The sequence below is a fragment of the Alternaria ethzedia genome (assembly GCF_023757985.1).
Source record: "Alternaria ethzedia strain BMP 0044 chromosome Unknown scaffold_1, whole genome shotgun sequence".
In the NCBI taxonomy this organism is placed as follows: Eukaryota; Fungi; Ascomycota; class Dothideomycetes; order Pleosporales; family Pleosporaceae; genus Alternaria; species Alternaria ethzedia.
Genome location: NW_026056194.1, coordinates 1,348,720 through 1,367,261, shown reverse-complemented (window position 1 = coordinate 1,367,261; position 18,542 = coordinate 1,348,720). Strand labels below are relative to the sequence as shown.

Below are 18,542 nucleotides of genomic sequence, written 5' to 3'. Positions count from 1 at the left end.
CGTGGTTTGCGAAAGCTAGCCCGGGTGCACTGGGTTGGGGCAGACTTTGGTTTCGATGCGCGAGTAGAAGATAGCTCTGATTTGCACAATATTGCACCAGTAAACCCATTTCGGATGTCATCAGTACTAACGGAGACCGACTAGTTCAACGTACAATCATGTAATATAGTGGTATCTAAAGCGCTGGCACGATGTAAAACGAATGCCGAAAGAAAATTCATCGAAAATAAAACCTAGCTGTTATCTTTCGATCAGAACCACATCAGCGTCTGGTTTACTCTGATCATCTTCCCGTACCTCATCCGGCTGCTCTTTTGGCATTTCGGTCTTCTTTTCCGGTTCCTTGTACCAGACTTCACTTGGGTTTGCCAAGATACTCTTTTGCAGCGCGTCGCTGAACATCTGCATCACACTAGACGCGCTCGCATCTTTGACACGAGTCTTTCCCATGGTTGTGTAGTGCCTAACGAAGTTCCCGTTGCAATCCGATATATCCTTGTTGGCGGTACCAGGACGAGATAACATATCCTGGCGGAAACCGGGCCACCCTACCGCATCGTCGCAGGGTATCGTAACGATCGTTTCTGGCGTCTTGTTGAAGTCGTAGCGGATGTATTCTGAAAAGGCGCGCTGTTCGTGGCTCCATTCGTATCTCCATTTCGCGCAGCCTTTGTAGCGTGTTTCGGATGTACAATCGCGCCACGCATCCAGTAGTTCCAAAGTCGTGGACGAGTTCTGCGCAACCACAAGGCCGGTATTGAGGACGCGCATGCCCTTGCTGTCTAGGCTAATCGAGCCTTCATCGCGGATTTCTTCGGTATCCCATGGAAGAGCTATGGATGTGTGCTGTTTGATGCCCCAGCGATTGAACATCCACTCGAAGGGGACGTCCGGATGCGCTATCGTAACGTCGGCATCCATTACAATCACGAACTGATATTCAGGTATCAGTTCGCGCAGAACGTGGGGTAATATCCACGTGTTGTAGTGGTCCTTCATGTCGCGCGCTTGATAGAACTTGTAGTCGTAGCCATGGACCATGGCGTACAGATAATGGTTCATGATGGAGTTGGAGACCAGGCCGGCGCCTTCGGTCTTGAGGTTGTCCCAATCTAAGCGTTCTGGGTTGAGAAGCTCGTTCTCGCCAGTCGGCACACGCGTGTCGATGTCCACTATCAAGACCTTTTTGCCCAGAGGCTTCGTCCAAATCGTCTCACTTCCACCCTCATAGTATGTACCGGACGGATCGACATATTCGGTCGCGCTCGGATCGTGTTTTATGGACGCAAACAAACTGGCAACCGTGTCTCGGAGGGTTGGGTTCGATGATCTACACTGGGTGTTAGTGAAAGAGGCTCTACAGCAGGACCTGGATTGACATACGGACGCGTGATCCTCGCCACGACGAATACGCCTTGGTCGCGGAATGCATAGAAAGAGAGTGTTGCCACTATTACGAAAGTGGCAATGGCCACAATATAGGTACGTTGCGCAGCGAGCATGATCAAAGGAGTGACAACCGGGGAAGCAAGAACGATTACCTGTCCACGAAACCTACGAGACAACGAGTGTTCAAAGGAATGGGATGACGCAGGATAGCATTGGCCCCACGGGGAGCGAGTTGACTATCATCAAGTCGTGCCATTACGCCGAGCTCTCCAGCAATGCGCGTCACTGGTTCCAACCCTGTCATGTAGCGGAAAGATACACGGTCAATCCATGTGCTACGAGCTAGGCAAGCTCCCAGCACAAGAGATCCGACGAACACCGCTGACCCGTACGGTAAACTGTTGCGTTTCAGTTCCCTTATGGTAGATCCGGCGAGCGGTTTCCCAAGACCTGCAGGTAGCATCAATCTTGTAGACTCTACGACCGCATTGACATCTCATCATGAGAATGAAACGCCTCGTTCACTCGCTTTGGGATTGTACGGCAGATCCCCAAGGAGGTCCGTGGTATGACCGTTTACTGATCGCGATCACGGACACACCAATCGTTGAGTTCTCGGCCCCATACGGCTACGTGTAACGGCTTCGCGATTGTGGCTGACGACAAGTCTCATGGAAGCTACTAGCGTCGTCGACAGCGTTCCCATCTGATCACAACAAGGTATGCGGGCGACTATAGCTAGAAGCAAGTACGATGCGCTCAACCCCTTCACACACATGGACAGATCGATACACACGGTGGTGCTTTTGTCAGTATGAAACAGAGGCCTTTTGTCGCAACTCCATCCCGATGTCATGATTTGAACGCGCCCGATACGCCAAAGTCAAAACAGCGTTTGGATCATAAAACGTGGCGGACCGTTGAACGTAGTATGATTACTTCGGTATGAACTTGACGGAGAAGAGGCGGCGCCCGCGGATGGGAAGTAGCGCCGATTGATACATCCCGACGCTCCCGCCGCCTTATTTCCTAGTTAAACTCAAATTTATTAATCATGTACACAATGCGCAACGCGTGTGCAGAGGACAGTCTTTAACAAAGTTCGGTGTACGCTTCCAACATCGGTGTTGCAGGTTGTAGTACACCTGGACACTCAGACTAGCGAGGTGATGCTGAACTGAATGAGCCGACGCTTAACTGTACAACAATTACTATCTCGCGCGATGTTACAGCTTGCTTTCACATCTAGACAGCGACGTAAGGGCGCGCGTAAGGATGATGGCATGTCAGCACTAATACGCAATGGCCCATGCCACACGGCAATTCACCATCTTGCATCTACGACGATCACAATTGCATGCGCCGAGATAGTTCTATCGCATTGCGTATACATGTGTCTGTCATCGCATTCTTGTTCTCCCATTTTTCACTGTTCAGACTTTATCGTCTTGCTGTAAAAACTACTACATGTAGAACTCATGGAAGGTGAACTGTCACTAGGTCACGATGACTACAAGACCTTTTGGAATACTCGCCCCTAAACTTCTCGTTCGTCCGAAAACTTCCGGTCCAATTTGCCGAAAGTGTTGTCTGACCAGAGTCTACAGTAGCATGACATCGTACGTTTTTGTTTGCGACGCATGTTGAAGAAGGTAGGCGAGATGACAGCGGGAGAAGCGCCAAGCATCTCGTGACCGAGGCAATTATATAATCACGTTCAAGTTTCCGATCTCCGCCCGCACTCGCTTTCGTTCTCGAGAGCGCGATCCAACCGCGCCACCCCAGCCCGCATTCATCCATCCACTCACGTACGGACGGGACGTGCATCTGAGCTCGCACGAATGCCTAGGTTTGGCTCCAAGAAGACGCGTTCGGGATGCGCACAGTGCAAAGCCAGACGCGTTAAGGTAGCTTCCCCTTCCAAGTCTGTCGCGTCAGCGTATACTTACCCACATTCAGTGCGATGAGAGTAGACCATGCGGCGCTTGCACTAAGTATCACGTCGAGTGCAGCCTTCTGGGGGTTGCAAGCCAAAGTCCAAGCCGTGTAGACACAACATCTCCACGTAACGATCCTACCCCAATGAACGCGTCAACACCCACGAATGGAAATGGAACAACACCACTGGATACGGGCCTAATCCAAGAGGGGAGCGCATCTCCATTATTAGCAGGTGTCTCAGAAGAAGGCTGGATGCAGGACTTGGAACTGACGCACCATTATACCGCACATGCATATCAAACTATGCCGGGCACCGAGCACGTGAAGCAAATCTGGGGGCTCGCTGTTCCACAACAAGCCTTCAAGTATCCTTTCCTCTTACACAGCATACTAGCCTTTTCCGCGAATCATCTCGCTTACATCAACACCTCCAGGGCCACACACTTTCGTATGGCCGCCTCGACACATCAAAGCGCAGCACTCACGGGTCTAAATCAGGCCGTTGCCAACATTGGGCCTCTGAACTGCCATGCTATCTTTGCTGCAGCATCAATGACTGTTATCAACGCATTTGCTGACGCGCATGCGTACAACTTGGACGTTTTGGTGGAGATTTTGCAGCTAGCACGCGGCATGGATTATGTACTCACCAGTGTAACCGACATGCTGAGAAAAGGTCCCTTCGCAGCCATTGTCCGGCCTGCTGAAGAAATGCCTAAGCCGCCGTCTTTGTTATCTGCCCTCCTCGTGGACATCCAAGCGCTGAGCTGTCCCACTTCTGCCAACCCATCGCCGGACGACATCAATGCTGCTAGGGCGGCTGAAGTACTCCGAAATGGTCTTCAATATTCGTTGGAGACTTCTACTCATCCAGCCTTGCGAGCGACAATGATCTGGCCGATCGCTGTCGCGCCGGAATTCATCGAAGCGCTCAAATCAAGGACACATCCTGGAACTAGGGCCATCTTCAAGCACTATTGTCAACTCATGGAGTATGCAAGTACTGACTTCTGGTTTTACACAGGATGGAGAGGAATTTCGCAACACCTGTGAGGTGTCGTACACGTTGATCTCCCCTATAGCCTCTGCAACAAAGGAACGGAAGCATTGATGAGTTGGTCTAATCATCTCCTAGATTTCGAAGACTCTGACATTGACAGGTTTGCAGGAGCAAAATGAGATGTGAAAGTACTCATGCCACTCCCCGCATTCCACTTGCGACTCAGCGTATGTCTACTGTTTTTCACTGCAGCGTCTCATTGCCACACTGTCAGCTGGGTCAATCTCTGGAAGCGCACAGTGGCTTCCACTCTAGTAATTTGCAGTAGTGAATCAACATCACGAACGCATCGTGTGCATATAAGCTCCCTGGTGTTGTACCTTTCAACACTCACATCCAAACACGACCACCACCTACTTCTTCGCCTAGGCAAACTGCGCTCTCGGAATCCACCTACCCGACTACCAAAGTAACGGTCGCTGCAAATAGATTCGAATATGTCAGGCGCATCCTTCTTCAAGGCCCTGGGCCTTGCCCCAACGGCATCGGAAACCTCGGTTCGGTCGAGGTTCAAGATTTTAGCTCTAGCTTACCATCCCGACAAGACAAATGCAGTTAACAAAGCAGTGGCTACTTCCCGTTTTGTGGAAATACGACAAGCTTATGAATATTGCATGTCTCACCTCAGCCCGGAAGAAGAAGTGGAAGAAGACTACGAAGATGAAGAAGATGATGATTCGGACTGGCGAGGCAAGCTTCCTGCCGGGATATTTGATGCGAACAGCGCATGGTGGGAAGGACTACAGGGCGATGAGCCCATGGCTATCTTGAAATGGGCCGAGGCTTGTCAAAACGCCCAACGCTTCGCTGCCGTCAAGCTTGATGAGGTGGAGCAACGTAAGCTCAACGTCAGTTATCTTAAGGCCTACGAAAACTTCGAATACTGGCGTCGTAAGCATATTGAAAGATATGACGAAGAGGACCGCATACAGCAGGATATCAATGCTCTTCCAGAGCGTCTTCAGGTCCACGTCCGCCGCTCTCTCGAAGCTAAACGAGCCGAGCAGGATTATTGCTATGAACAATACCAGGAAGATCATGACGAGGAACAATACTTTTGGGAGCAAGAGGCCTTGGAAGATCCCGATTCCATACCTATGCCGACCGACACGTGGCGCTACCGTCACAATGCGGTAGAAAATAGCGCCACCCCCAAACAGCACCTCGTAAATTTCAGGATACAGTGCGCGGCAGTCGAGAAGCGCAACATAGAATGGAAGGAACAAGGCATCGAGTACTATCCTCAATTGGAGATGGATCGCCGTGCCAGGAGGCGCAAAGCCACGGAAGCTAGGCTTCTCGAGGATGTTGCGCGCGCTGAGAAGCAGGCTCGCGAACTAAAGCTGATCAACATGGCCAACTCCGCGAAGCGTGTTGGCCACCTTGCCAAAGCAACCGCTACCGAGCTGATAGACGATGTCATACCTCAGTGCCTGGAAGATAGTCCCAAAGACGATGCTGTACCTCACAGTCTGGAAGACGGTGTTGAGGATGAGGCCGCATGATTCACTCTTTACTTAAACTATCAGCTATCGGATGTTGGGCATGATGGCAGCGATCTCTCATGAATTTCGCTCTAGCACTCATGGTTAGCCTTGCGTGCTCCAGACGGTAGGGTGGTAGACCTAATCAGAAAGCATCCATCAAGTCTTGCTGCATTACTTCAAGTTTGTCTTTCTGCCTTCTATTGCGATGAGTTTTACACGCGCTTTCTACTGTTCTATCAAGTCCAATCAGATCTCCTTTGTAACATAATTTGCCCCAACACTGTCTATGCTGGAGTTACTCCCCACGCTGCTGGCCTCATGTCAAACTCCGAAACCTCCGAAACGATCTCCGCCGCCTTCGATCCATAGCACTGTCCCACAACCCATAGCGAAGTGTCGATACCCGAGCTAACTCCACCAGCGGTCACAATGCGCACACCCGCCTCGGTAGTGCCCGCATCCGACCATCGTTGCCTCACAACGTTGATTTTCGAATCACCGCCCGCAGCTTCATCAGCGAGCGTCTTCTGCAGGTCGAGCGACAGATGATGTGTTGTGACGGTACGGCCTGCAAGTACTCCAGAAGCCGCCAAGATGAGGCCTCCAGTGCAAACAGATTGCAGAAATCTCTTGCCCGTCTCTTCCCTTGGCTTCGTGTTCGAGAATCGTCGAATAAGCTCAGCCAACTCTTTGCCCTCTTTGCTGCTGATGAGTTGTTTGATGGTATCGTCGTGCGCGCCGGGAATGACCAGGATGTCGTATTCTTCAATGCGGCTGGACATGTCGGCGAAAGTGGCGTTCGGCAAGTAGACCATGGCTTTGGAGATGGAGGTGACGGGGCTCTGATGGGCGAAGGTCGTTACTGAGAAAGGAGCTGGTTTACTCATGTCCATTTCCATGTCGTGGTAGTGGCAGTATATCTCGGCTGGACCAGAGAAATCCAGGAGGTCGCCATCTGGGTAAATGTAAATTGCGACTTTGAATTGAGACATTGTTGCGTTTGGTAACGAGTGAGTTTATGGCTACATGATTTTATATGGTCTTGCTTTTCCTTTTTATAACCACCGGCTCATCTCTAGTGTAGTGGTGTGCCTGATCTTTCGTAACACGATGTGCCCGGATCGGATGTAAGTTTGTGCCCGACTTCCGCGATCGTCAAAGAGTCCGCTCCGTATGTTGTACCACGAGCAAGTATGCACTGACTAATGTAGCCTAATATCATCGTGCGATGTATGGTTGGTTTATTCTTGCAGAACCGAAGACCAGATTCTAGTCATTCGTGCACGTGTCAACATCGGGTGCTGTCGGTGTCTGCTACACAAGCACAGTAAATGCGCATGACGACGTCGCCTGGTGATCGCGCCCAGGGATAATTGTGTCGAACGGAAGATGCCTATATCAATACAGCGCCCATTGAGAGATTGTGTAATCGATCGAAATGAACGCGGTTGAAATATTTGGAGATTGCTGCGGCATATGTCCCAAACCTAGCACCGAATTCTGCCTGCACTGCCTCAACATGCCCTACTGTTCCTCTACCTGCCGTGTCGCAAATGCGGAGAAGCACGCACCGCTATGCAGTACTTTGCAATACTTCGGACAGAGCGCTCGCCCGTCCTGGTTACATTCTCGTTGTATTTTCTTCCCAGTTGACTACTCACAGCCACGTTTTGTTTGGCTGAAGTATTATGGATTACCTTGCCAGCGGCACATTGACCGCGAAGACCTAAGATTGTTCGTGAACGGTGTACCTTCCGGTGGGGACGCAACTTTTGACTGCTTCCGCGAAGGTAACAGGCAACTACGTGATCGGATCACTGTTCGGCATGACAGTAACGCTCTTGGTAACAAGCAACCCTACAACCAATGTATAATGGCATTACTTGGTCAGGTGGCTGGTGAATATTGGAGAGGACCACTGTTGGCTCAGTCTTACAGGTATCGCGTTGTTGACGACCTGCATCGATGGCCTACGGGGGATCGAACCGAGGCGAGTGAAGTTTTGATCCCCGTAGATCTCGATACTACTTCCCTGGCGCCGATTCTCTCATTCATGAAATGGAGGGCGACGTCGACGGATGACTATAACTTGACTATCGCTGCGGAGGACGCGACGCTTAGAGCGACTATCGTAGGGAACCTTTCTCCAAAGAAAGCTTCACCGAAGAAGTCCTCACCAAAGAAGAAGAAGAAGTGAAATCCAGTCGACGGTATATCGGTCGAGGCGGAGGATGAGATCGAGGGCGTTATTAGCTGCAGGAATACGCCTGCCGGCGGTTGGGCGGGGACCTGAACTAGCCGTCGGTCAGGAAGAGAGTGTATTACTGTACCTGGCATGGACATGATAAGCGTTTCTATTGATGGTTTTGCGCAGTAAACGTTGCCTACAGTGTGGGGCCTGACGATGTGAAGGTCATCCTGATATTTCGCACGTAAGCTGACACTAATACTCTCAAATGTGATCGTCCTGCCTGTGATCTAAGATAGGCAATGTCTGCAATGTACGAGGCGACAAAGGTCAAAGATTTCTCGCGGAAGATGAGTGGCGAACCATTTATGTCGCTGTGACGAGGCTTGTAAATTGATAAGTGTGCCTACCTCGAAGATGTAACATCTTGGCTTAACACATATAGCGGAGCCTGCAGGCCGTCTGCATATCGAAGCAGCTTATCTAGGCGCTAGAAATTGTTCTAGATGATCTTCACCCATTGTTATGGGTCGATAAGCCGTGGGTGTCGTTGCAGTGAGCCCTCGCGTACCTAGAATTGCCTGGTCGATCCGCAAATGCATGCAGATGGGACTTTCATGGCCCACCATCCAGGCAGACGGAACCCTTATGATTATAGTTTTTCGAGAACAAGTAAGCGATTCATTGGAAAGAAGGTGCCTATGATCAGCATTGACTTCATAGAGACGAAGTGATGCCGTGTCATCTCCAAATGATCTTACCTGCCTCGTGTTGCAGTGGTGCCCATGCTGACACGATAACGAGCTTGGAAGTCTTCATCCTTCCCACATCCGAGTATTCTTGAGCCGACACTTGCCCTATGGCCTTATCATGTTCCTCATCTTAGCATACGCGGTGGCAGCAAGCGCCCAGACGCGCTGCGCCGCTGGCCAAGCTTCGATGCACACGCGACGAAAGCACCAAGGCTTCGCACTCCTCCACACAAACGTGGATGATGATTCCCCACAGTGTTCTGTTATCCGTGTCTGGTCCAATAGCGCGTCATGTCTCGAGTGGAGTGGTGTAGCCATGGCTTGGCAAAACGCTGCCGGTCAACCGACCCTTGTTCGGCCAAGACAGGACGAGACGGAACTCGGAACGCAACTTTGCTTGTAACCTTCCATTTCGTTCGATAGTCACCAGCGCCGCCAACAGTTCCAAGGGTCGAGTCCCAATGCCTGGGGAGATAGTCTGCACTACTGTCGGGCTTTCCGTCGCGACCTAGACTCAGACATGGCGAATCGATGCCCGCGGATCCAAGTGGCTTGTCCTTGTGATAGGCCGTGGAGACTGGGGTCGGGCGTTGTCTGAAAGTACGGTAGCATCCCGAAGTATTGGTAACAGAATCGTTATCTCTTGGTTGCCACACAAGTGATTTGCAGATACCAAGGGGCGGGGTTCGTGTATAAGATGTCCTGGCTGTGCGTGACCGACTAGGCTGCCTGCTCGACTGCTGTTCCACCACTCTCTCGGAATCCGAAGAAGTCTTTCATTCTTTCCGCCTGCCCAGAATCTGCCAATCATGGGCGAAGCCGGAGAAGTAAAGCACGGCGAGGCTGCTGTTCGCACCACCTCGAGCCCGAACAGCACTCCGTCAGAAGACATCATGCCACGGCCGACCGTCGCTGAGGAAGAGAAGAAGACGTTTGTGCAGAGAGTCATGACGCCAGGATCAGTATGGCAGATCATCATCGCCGCTCTTCTAGCCATTGCTATTGGTTTGGCAGTTACCACTACGGTAGACGAAGTACCAGACGCGGCCATCACGATACTTGCCATCCCAGGTAACCTTTGGTTGCGCGCATTGAGGGCAGTCGGTATGTTGCGATGAAACCTCTCTAGACGCGTGAGCTGATTATCGCAGTCCTTCCAATGATCGTCACCGCCATGATTCTGGCAATCCAACGTCTGCGCAACATGACACAGGGAGGAGGTGCAGCGGGTAAACTCGCTCGCTGGACAATTGGCTACTACGTCATCACCACCATCATCGCTGTCGCACACTCTGCCCTGCTAGTCGGCCTGGTCTGGAGTAAACTCATGAACCCAGTCTCAGGAAGTGCTCTGGATCTGGACGACGAGAACAAGGAGCTTGTGGACGAAAGGAAAGAAACTGCCATCCACGATGTCGTCGAAGACATGTTCTTCTCGTTGGTTCCCAACAACATCGTCAACGCCCTAGCGACCGATGCCCTCCTTTCGGTACTTGTCACGGCCGTCGTCCTTGGATATGTCATCAAGCCAGGAGGTGCAATTCATCGAGCCGTCGAAGAAGTCGAAGTTATCGTCCTCAAGGTCATCACAGTTTTGATCCACCTTGCGCCTATTGGAGTGTTCTTCTTGATCATGCCGAATCTGTTCCGTCTCGATATTGCTGAGATTGGGACGAACCTGGGTATTTTGATTGGCGGTACCTTGGTCGGCATGTTCATCCACCTTTTCATTGTAATTCCCATCATTTTCTTCGCGATCACCAGATCCAACCCGTACACGTTCTGGATGAAGATGAGTCCAGCATGGATTACCGCTTGGGGAACCGCCTCCAGCGCTGCGACCTTGCCTGTTACCATTCGCTGTGTTTTGAAGCAGGGTATTCCCATCACAGGTCAGTCTCCATGGTTATAAGTAGTCGATCGCGATCACTGACACACAGTTAGTAACCAAATTTGCCGTACCTCTCGGTTGTTTGATCAACATGGATGGTACTGCGATCTATTTCCCGATCGTCGTCGTATTTTTGGCCGCCACTCAAGGCATCACCCTGAACGCTGCCGATTACATCATTGTTATTCTTCTCTCGACTCTCGCTTCGATCGGAACCACACCTATTCCAAGTTCGAGTTTGGTCTTGGTTGTCATGATTGCTTCCAGTGTCAACATCCCAATCACCGGAATGTACGCCGTCGTCATCGCTATTGACTGGTTCCTCGACCGCTTCCGAACTGCAATGAACGTCAGTTGCGATACTTTCGCAGCCAAGGTTGTCACGCACATAACGGGGATCAAAGACGAAGATGGTCAGTCGTACGATGAGGCCGAGAATGTCGACCCGAACTCGCTCGGACGAACAGATGAGTCCAAAGTTTAGATGCTGTCTCCCCGGTTTAATATAGCGGTCTTGAAATCTCCGAATTCTTCCGAGCTCAATCTTAAGTAATGCAATCCTCTTTCGCTCATACTCAACAGCGTTCCTTCTCTTTGTGATCGTGAATCAGGCTACTCATTTCACGCGATCTGACGGCGTATTTCGTAAGGCCATCGCATCGACCAGCCATGCCGGCATGCCGCGTGACAAGCGGACCTCGGATTGCGCGACTTGGACCATCGGGTCAACAACACAATGAAAAGAATACGCAAAACCAAAGAGTATGTTGTGGAAGAGATGAGCAGTGCTGCAGAGCGTTTGCCGTATATGTCCTCGCTCCTGATATACGCGCGCACGAAGTCTGGAAATGTGGCCAGTCCGGAAAATTAGCCGGCTCGGAAACGTAGTCAGTCCGGAAAAATAGCCTGGATATCGCCCCTGTGGATCTAGCAGTTGTTCAGGACCGCGAAGTGCTGTAGAGAGACAGCATTCGTGGGTGTTTTCGTGATGACACAGTCGAACACTTCGTCGTGGCGGTCGAGAGGAAGCTTCGCTCCACTTCGCGCCGAATCACGGGTCTTGGCGCGTTAGCTACTTTCGAACCCAGCCATCATTGCGTCATGAACACGAGGCACAATTGAGATGCCCAGGTGTGCCTGCAACAGAAACGAACGCGTTCTAGTCGCGACTCTTAGGCGGAGTGGGTCTATTGAGCGCTGAGGAGATAACTGGCATGGAGGGATGGTCAATGTCGTCGCGTATGACGACGTTCTGGTCCAGCACCGTCCAAGGTACGTGTTCTGACCCCTATCAGTCTTTACTTCCTCATACGAGGGTTTGCATCATCTTTTGTTTTCGTTCGAACATTCTCGTACAGCTCAACGCTACGCGATAGTCAACTATTCGTCTCTAGTCTATCACGCGACGTGGAAAGTCGCGTCATTGCGCGCGTTATATAGTATCAGCGACCCTGGTTAATGCACAACCCGTTCGCTTGCAGACCTGTCGCAACCTATACGAACAATATCCAGAGCAATGCACTTAAAAACACGCGGTGTACATAGGAAGGCTTTCACGACAGCCTCGCGCCTCGCTGCTACAAGCATTTTCGCCCTTGCTGACCGCTCGCGCATCTGCCATGATGGCTGAAGGAATGATACGTAGCTCAGAGCGCCCATGGCAAACAGGACGCAACAAAGCTCATACTTGGACCGTTGCGCTATCCGCAACCAAGAGACCTCGCCAACCCGATCAATGGCATGGCAAGAGTGCCTCCGGGTTCAAAGGGTACTAGAGCCAGAGTGATAACTAATCCTCATGCTAGCAACAATTTACTTCGGCACGTGGCCTGGAGCTCCAAGAGATGCAAATTGCTGTGAGCAATGGCTACAGGCCCGTTCTTCCACGTACTCAGTTTGCCATACTTCTTGGTAGGTCTCCCCGGATACCAATGTTCTGGAAGATCTGGTTCACGTGCGGAAGCTTTAATTAGTCCATTTGCACCAATCAGCAGCCAGATCGGATGCTTGGCCATTGCGATCACAATATATCGCGGGGAAGACTAATGCGGAGTGCAAGATGATCTCGTGAGATGGCTCTCCGTGTCCAGTGTGGTATAGCGTCAAAATGCTCAGAAACCGAAACGGTACATATCTTTGCAATACGCGTAGAAAATGAGGAAGCACACTCAAGCAGAGAGACCGACCAAGATGTTCTACGGTCTTGCTTCGCTTTTACTGCTAGCTACTAGTACTTCGGCTGCAGTAGTTAGCAGGAAAGCACCCGCTAGCTTTGTCACAGCCAAAGGCAACGCCTTCAAACTAGACGGAAAAGATTTCTACTTCGCAGGCAGCAATGCCTACTACTTTCCCTTCAACGACGTAAGTATATTTCACTTCAGAGTTTCCACACTTACTGAAACTTCACAGCTCCAATCTGATGTAGAGGCTGGCCTGGGTGCCGCTAAGAAGGCTGGACTCAACGTCTTCAGGACATGGGGCTTCAACGACCGGAACAGAACAACACTCGCGAACGGACTACCACAGTACGGTGGCGAAGGTGCCGGTCCCAGTTCAAACATCATGCAATGGTGGAGCAACGGAACACAGGAGATCAACCTAGTACCGTTCGACAAAGTCGTGAAGGCTGCGGAGAAAACTGGCATGAAGCTCATCGTTGCTTTGACGAACAATTGGGCCGACTATGGTGGCATGGATGTCTACACGACCAACCTCGGCTACAAGTACCATGACGATGTAAGTCACACAGTCTTCGCCTATATGATCATAGACTAACATAACCTTCGTTAGTTCTATCATGTCCCAGCCATCAAGAAGGCGTACAAGAAGTACGTCAAGGAGATCGTCAAGCGCTACGCCAAGTCTTCAGCCATTATGGCGTGGGAGTTGGCGAACGAACCACGATGCGGTGCTGATGGTGTGCGCAACTTGCCGCGCAGCGAGAACTGCACCCCTGACATGATCACCGAGTGGATCGATGAGATGAGCACATACGTCAAGTCACTCGACAAGGACCATCTTGTTACATGGGGTGGTGAAGGAGGGTTCAACAGGCCTAGTGACGATGGCTTCTACAATGGATACGATGGTGGCGACTACGACAAGGAGTTGGCGCTCAAGAACATCGACTTCGGTACCTTTCATACCTATCCCGATTGTACGTATATTTCATTCGACAGGCATCAACACTATCATTCTTTGAGCAACACTGATTAGACTTGCGATAGGGTGGTCCAAGAGCGTCGAATGGGCAAACCAATGGATCATCGATCACGCCGAAGCCTCCCGTGCCGTTGGAAAGCCAGTCGTACATGAAGAGTATGGATGGCTTACCGACGACAAGAGGCAAGAATACCTCAGCAAGACCTCGAATGTCACAAGACTTGAAGCTATCGGACTATGGCAGGCCACCAGTCTGAAGGAGAAGATGCCGGATATGTACTGGCAATTTGGCTACTCCGGCTACTCTTATGGAAGCAATCACGACGACGGATTTACGATCTTTCTGGAAGACGCGGAAGCCAAACAGCTTGTCTACGAGCATGCGAAGAAGGTCAATGCTTTGAACAAGAAGTGAGATGTTGCGCTGTCTGGTTTGGCTCGCGCTTGTCTCACAGCAAACAGTTAGTGCTGTATGTACTAGTGCTCTTTCATCATGCAAAAGGCGTATGCTTGACAGGTAATGCGTCAGAACTGAGTTGCATCTTTATGCAAATTGGTTCGGTTTGCGGAGTGTTCCCACAATGTATATAGTCAAATCCTTTCACTTCCTCCCCACGCCGCCCGTTATTTCGTTCGACATCGTGCACTGAAAAGGGTGCAGCAACGTAGTTCAATATTTCCCACTACACCAACGTGTTTCTTCGATCCTGCCAAGACGAATAGGTTGCACTCCTCTTCCGTCCGACTATACCACACTAGCTTCCGCTACTACAGCCGCCTGAATCTACACCATCCTAGGCCTATTATTTTACGCCCATTCTCAGACCATCTCATACACAATCTCAAGTCAGTCACCCGATTCTGTCGACGATGTGCGGCTTCACATGCATTACATACAGCGAGTGCGCCCACACCGCGCTCTCAACGAAGCCCGAACACACCTCTCTTTGCTTTAACGCGAAAGAAATACACTTGGTTCAAGGTGTCGACTGTGCACCCGCGAACTGTGTCCCGACTGACGACACCGAAACCCAGATTGCCGCTGAGAACACTATCTTTGATTACTGCGATGACTGCCGAGCCGAAGCACGCGCTGCTAAACCGATTGAGCGCGGTGAAATGGACGATATCGTCCAGGCTCATGCGCATGCAGAAGAAGAATATCAAGGCTCGTACGACGAAGACGAGACGGAGCAACTGAAGGATTTAGCCACCTACCTCGATGTAAAGCATGCTGCCGGTCTTGAGACAATCCAACAGCTCAAAACCTTGTCATCAATTCCGACCGTTCTCGCTCTCATCACAGACCCCGAGCTCCGCGCTCTTCTGTGCGCACCAGACGTGGAAAAACACTTCGCTACTTTCAAGTACTGCTCGGAACTTTTTCCAGTCATGGGCAGTTACATCCAACAGCGCGCTCCAAACAAGGTGTTCGTAGAGACATTCGTGTACCTGCGCGACAAGGCGAAGAAAGCGACGGCGTTACTGGAGTGTTTCCAAATCGTCATTGAGTGCTTGCTAAACTACGAGCCCTCCCGACCGGAAGAGCACTTCAACGGTAGCGAAGCCCGATTAGAGTTCTTTGGCAACATGCTCAAGTGTATGGTTACTGGTAGGGATCTTGAAGTCCCTCCGATCGCCTTCCATTTTCATGAGAGCAGCTTTGTAGTTCCCGAAGCCACCATTCAGCAGCTTGAAGAGGATCAGGACGTGCCGCAAGCTTGCACCGAAAAACAGGAGAAGAACTCGGAGATGAAACCATCGCGGAAGGAGCGTGGCATTCTGAACATACACCACCTGGCGTTCGATCCAGAGTCACTGAAAGGACTACTGGACGACGAACCGTCCCGTAACTTCGAGGCAGTACATGTCGCGTTTCCAGAAGATGAGAATGCTGTGGGTATAGATGTGGAAGATGAGCAGGGTAACAAGCTCGTTTGGAAAGAGGGAAAGCCGCACATCGCGTTGGCTGTCATTGAAGCTGAAGACAAGACTGCTGTCAAGGAGACAAATGAGCGACCGGCAAAGCCTTCAGATGAGCTTCAGGCTGCGCCAACGAAGACGACATATCAACCAGCAGGCGGCTTTGGTTTCGATTACTCGGACGAAGAAGACGACACACTCTTGAACAATGAAGTGGCCGAGACTAAAGTTATTGAGGACAGGAGCAACGACATGTCCTCAGACCCGTCTCCCTACCTTTGCATACCCTCCTCCCCACCCGTATCGGCCGCAGAGTGTTCATTCCAGTCTCATTCATCTAGTACGTCTTCTCCATCCTCACCATCCCTTCCAGCTCTTCCGAACAAACGCGAGAACGGGAGCGCGGAAGCAAGTCAACCCAACAGTGGCTCCTCCTCACCATCGTCTCGTAAGCGCAAGTCGTTATCAAGCGAGTCAAGCGAAGAGAAACAAGCTATTAGTGGTGACGAGGAAGAAGGTAAAGAAAACTCCGACCCTCCCATGAAGCGAAATTGCAGGACCAGTCTATCATCCGATTCCTCGTCTTCTCGATCTGCAACGCCAATAGAGAAGTTGCGCAACTCTCCATCAGCACCAGCCTCACCTTTAGCGGACCTACCTCCTCTACCATCTTCGCCTGCATCTCCAGATGGTTCGTCGTTGTCTTCTGTATCGTCTTATGTGGACTCCGCATCATCGTCTCAGTCGCCTCCTGCACCCCTTCCGCCGCAGCCAACGACGCCACAGCACCGCATGCAGACGCGTGCTATGACACGCAGTGTAAGTACCACACCGGCGCCTCCGGATGCGGCGTCTACGAGAGCAACGCGTTCATCAAGGAAGTGATAGAAAGAACGTCGTCAGCATAGGAGACAGAGGGGGCTGATGAGATGGATGGAACTGGGGGAGAAGAGGGGAACGAGATTGAACGAGGTTAGATCTCATGGATCAGTGTTGTTATATAGGCTTTTGCGCGTCGTGTTCCGTCGACAGTTCTCGTGTGTTTTGTTACGACTAGTGTCAAGACTATTCCATTCCTTTAGTCAACGAGAGTTTCCAAATGTGGTCGCGGAAGTTGTGAAAAAATTAACGAATTCGTATTCAAGAAGAACAGAAAAGCTTTTGTGGGTATCAAACGACTCACTACGCCCCGACTAAACATGCGCGTGTATTAGATATGGTGTCGTATGCTCCACAATGACAAGCGTACGCAAGCGCGGAGAACCTCGATAAAAGTTGCAAACGTAGCTCATTCAGAGTCGTCACCTCCGCTGTCACCGCTCTTGTCATCCTCCTCGTCTTCCGATTCGCCCTGGACATCGTCGTCATCATCGTCGTCGTCGTCGTCGTCGTTATCATCGCCGCCACCCTCTTCTTCGCTATCGTCTTCCAGTACGACCTTCTGCTGTGGTACGGGTTTTGCTGCTGCCCTTCGGCTTGGCCGACCCGTAGCTGTGACTTCACTTGCCTTTCCCCACGCCGCTTCGCCCTCTTTGATTGCCTCGAGGTCTTTCGCAAACTCCCTCTGCTCTTTGATCTTGGCTGCCTTTTCAACTGAGTATTTGCCATCCATGCCCACATCCTTCAGCCAACCCTTGAGCACGCGGATCTTGTCCTTCGAGGTGTCGCACTGGGACAGTTCGGGGTCGCGCGACCAGACTTTTCGAATGCCGCACTTCACGAGCCAGCCTTGGAGTCGCTTGACTTCAGCGGTGTCGGGATCGTCCTCGGTCTTCGCTTTGGGCGCCGCTTTCGGTTTCGCTGGAGCCTTTTCTTTCTTGCCCTTCGCTGCAGGGGCTTTCTTCTTCTTCTTGGGCTCTTCGTCTATGACGCTGGACAGATCACAGTCAGATACGTCGCCCTTTGTGTCTGCCTTCTTCGCTGGCTCGGGTTCGGCGTCGCTCTCATCGTCGACCGCGGCGCCGGGTCTGGACGTTGGCTTCGGCGAATCCTCCTCGTCCGAATCTTCTGTCACAGTCTTCTTCCCCCGCCGTACTAACTTCTTGGGTGGCTCGCTTTCTGCATCGGATATCTCGGCGGGTGGTTCTGAGAGCTCAGCTTCAGATTCTTCGGACTCGGTCTTCGCGCGCTTCTTGGGTTTCTTGGCAGGTGCCGCAGCCTTGCGCTTGGTGCCTCTGGCGTTCTCGGAGGCAGCCTTGGTCTTCTTTTCGGCAGGCTTCGCTTTGGGTTTGGGGGCGGCTTTTTTGGGAGTAGGCTGTGGTGTGGGCTCATCGGAGCAGAACTTCTCCTACATATTTTTAGTACCTGTTAGGCATTGGAAGTCGGGCTTCATACCACTGCGTCTACGATGACTTTCTGTGACTTCTCTTTCCATGTCGAGTCTGTCTTGAAGAAGCCTTCGTCTAGGGCTAGCTCCTTCTCTGCGCGCGCCCGAACGCGCTTGACGGTCAGATCCTCGCTTTTTCCAGATTTGTGGATCGCGATGACAATGTCGCGCAGTTTGTTTGAAATGTTCGCCTCAGAGGGCCGGTCTGCTTCGGAATCCGACATGATGCGCAGCGCGTTCGCAGATGGTGTTGATGATCGACGGCCGTACGCGATAGACGCGGCGGTTAGGGCAGGCACGCCGCCGGTAGCGTACACGTGACTCCGCGGAGAGATCCAATGGCGTCAAGTGGCATCAGGGCCTGCGGGGAATTTGTCGTGTCGAGCCACGGCGATGTATCAGTTGAATCCCATTCCTTCCTGC

General features: G+C 51.5%; 7 protein-coding genes across 7 annotated transcripts; 4 read left to right on the top strand and 3 right to left on the bottom strand.

Annotated features, from left to right (window-relative positions):
• Window positions 1-240: 240 nt before the first annotated feature.
• On the bottom strand, window positions 241-1,502 carry J4E87_000430 (uncharacterized protein; the record flags this gene model as incomplete). Its single annotated transcript, XM_049372087.1, has 2 exons — window positions 241-1,330; window positions 1,384-1,502. 2 exons carry the CDS (start codon window positions 1,500-1,502, stop codon window positions 241-243), a joined length of 1,209 nt encoding a protein of 402 aa, XP_049238221.1.
• Window positions 1,503-4,827: 3,325 nt separating this feature from the next.
• J4E87_000429 (uncharacterized protein) lies at window positions 4,828-5,895 on the top strand (the record flags this gene model as incomplete). The annotated part of the gene is made up of 1 exon (XM_049372086.1): window positions 4,828-5,895. The coding sequence occupies one exon, from the start codon at window positions 4,828-4,830 to the stop codon at window positions 5,893-5,895; it is 1,068 nt and encodes a 355-aa protein (XP_049238220.1).
• A 266-nt stretch (window positions 5,896-6,161) lies between these two features.
• Window positions 6,162-6,869, bottom strand: J4E87_000428 (uncharacterized protein; the record flags this gene model as incomplete). Its single annotated transcript, XM_049372085.1, has 1 exon — window positions 6,162-6,869. One exon carries the CDS (start codon window positions 6,867-6,869, stop codon window positions 6,162-6,164), a length of 708 nt encoding a protein of 235 aa, XP_049238219.1.
• Window positions 6,870-9,626: 2,757 nt separating this feature from the next.
• Window positions 9,627-11,192, top strand: J4E87_000427 (uncharacterized protein; the record flags this gene model as incomplete). The annotated part of the gene is made up of 3 exons (XM_049372084.1): window positions 9,627-9,921; window positions 9,969-10,709; window positions 10,762-11,192. 3 exons carry the CDS (start codon window positions 9,627-9,629, stop codon window positions 11,190-11,192), a joined length of 1,467 nt encoding a protein of 488 aa, XP_049238218.1.
• A 1,670-nt stretch (window positions 11,193-12,862) lies between these two features.
• J4E87_000426 (uncharacterized protein) lies at window positions 12,863-14,285 on the top strand (the record flags this gene model as incomplete). Its single annotated transcript, XM_049372083.1, has 4 exons — window positions 12,863-13,069; window positions 13,118-13,444; window positions 13,499-13,865; window positions 13,936-14,285. 4 exons carry the CDS (start codon window positions 12,863-12,865, stop codon window positions 14,283-14,285), a joined length of 1,251 nt encoding a protein of 416 aa, XP_049238217.1.
• A 455-nt stretch (window positions 14,286-14,740) lies between these two features.
• On the top strand, window positions 14,741-16,678 carry J4E87_000425 (uncharacterized protein; the record flags this gene model as incomplete). Its single annotated transcript, XM_049372082.1, has 1 exon — window positions 14,741-16,678. One exon carries the CDS (start codon window positions 14,741-14,743, stop codon window positions 16,676-16,678), a length of 1,938 nt encoding a protein of 645 aa, XP_049238216.1.
• Window positions 16,679-17,081: 403 nt separating this feature from the next.
• Window positions 17,082-18,343, bottom strand: J4E87_000424 (uncharacterized protein; the record flags this gene model as incomplete). Its single annotated transcript, XM_049372081.1, has 2 exons — window positions 17,082-18,080; window positions 18,128-18,343. The coding sequence occupies 2 exons, from the start codon at window positions 18,341-18,343 to the stop codon at window positions 17,082-17,084; spliced, it is 1,215 nt and encodes a 404-aa protein (XP_049238215.1).
• Window positions 18,344-18,542: the final 199 nt, after the last annotated feature.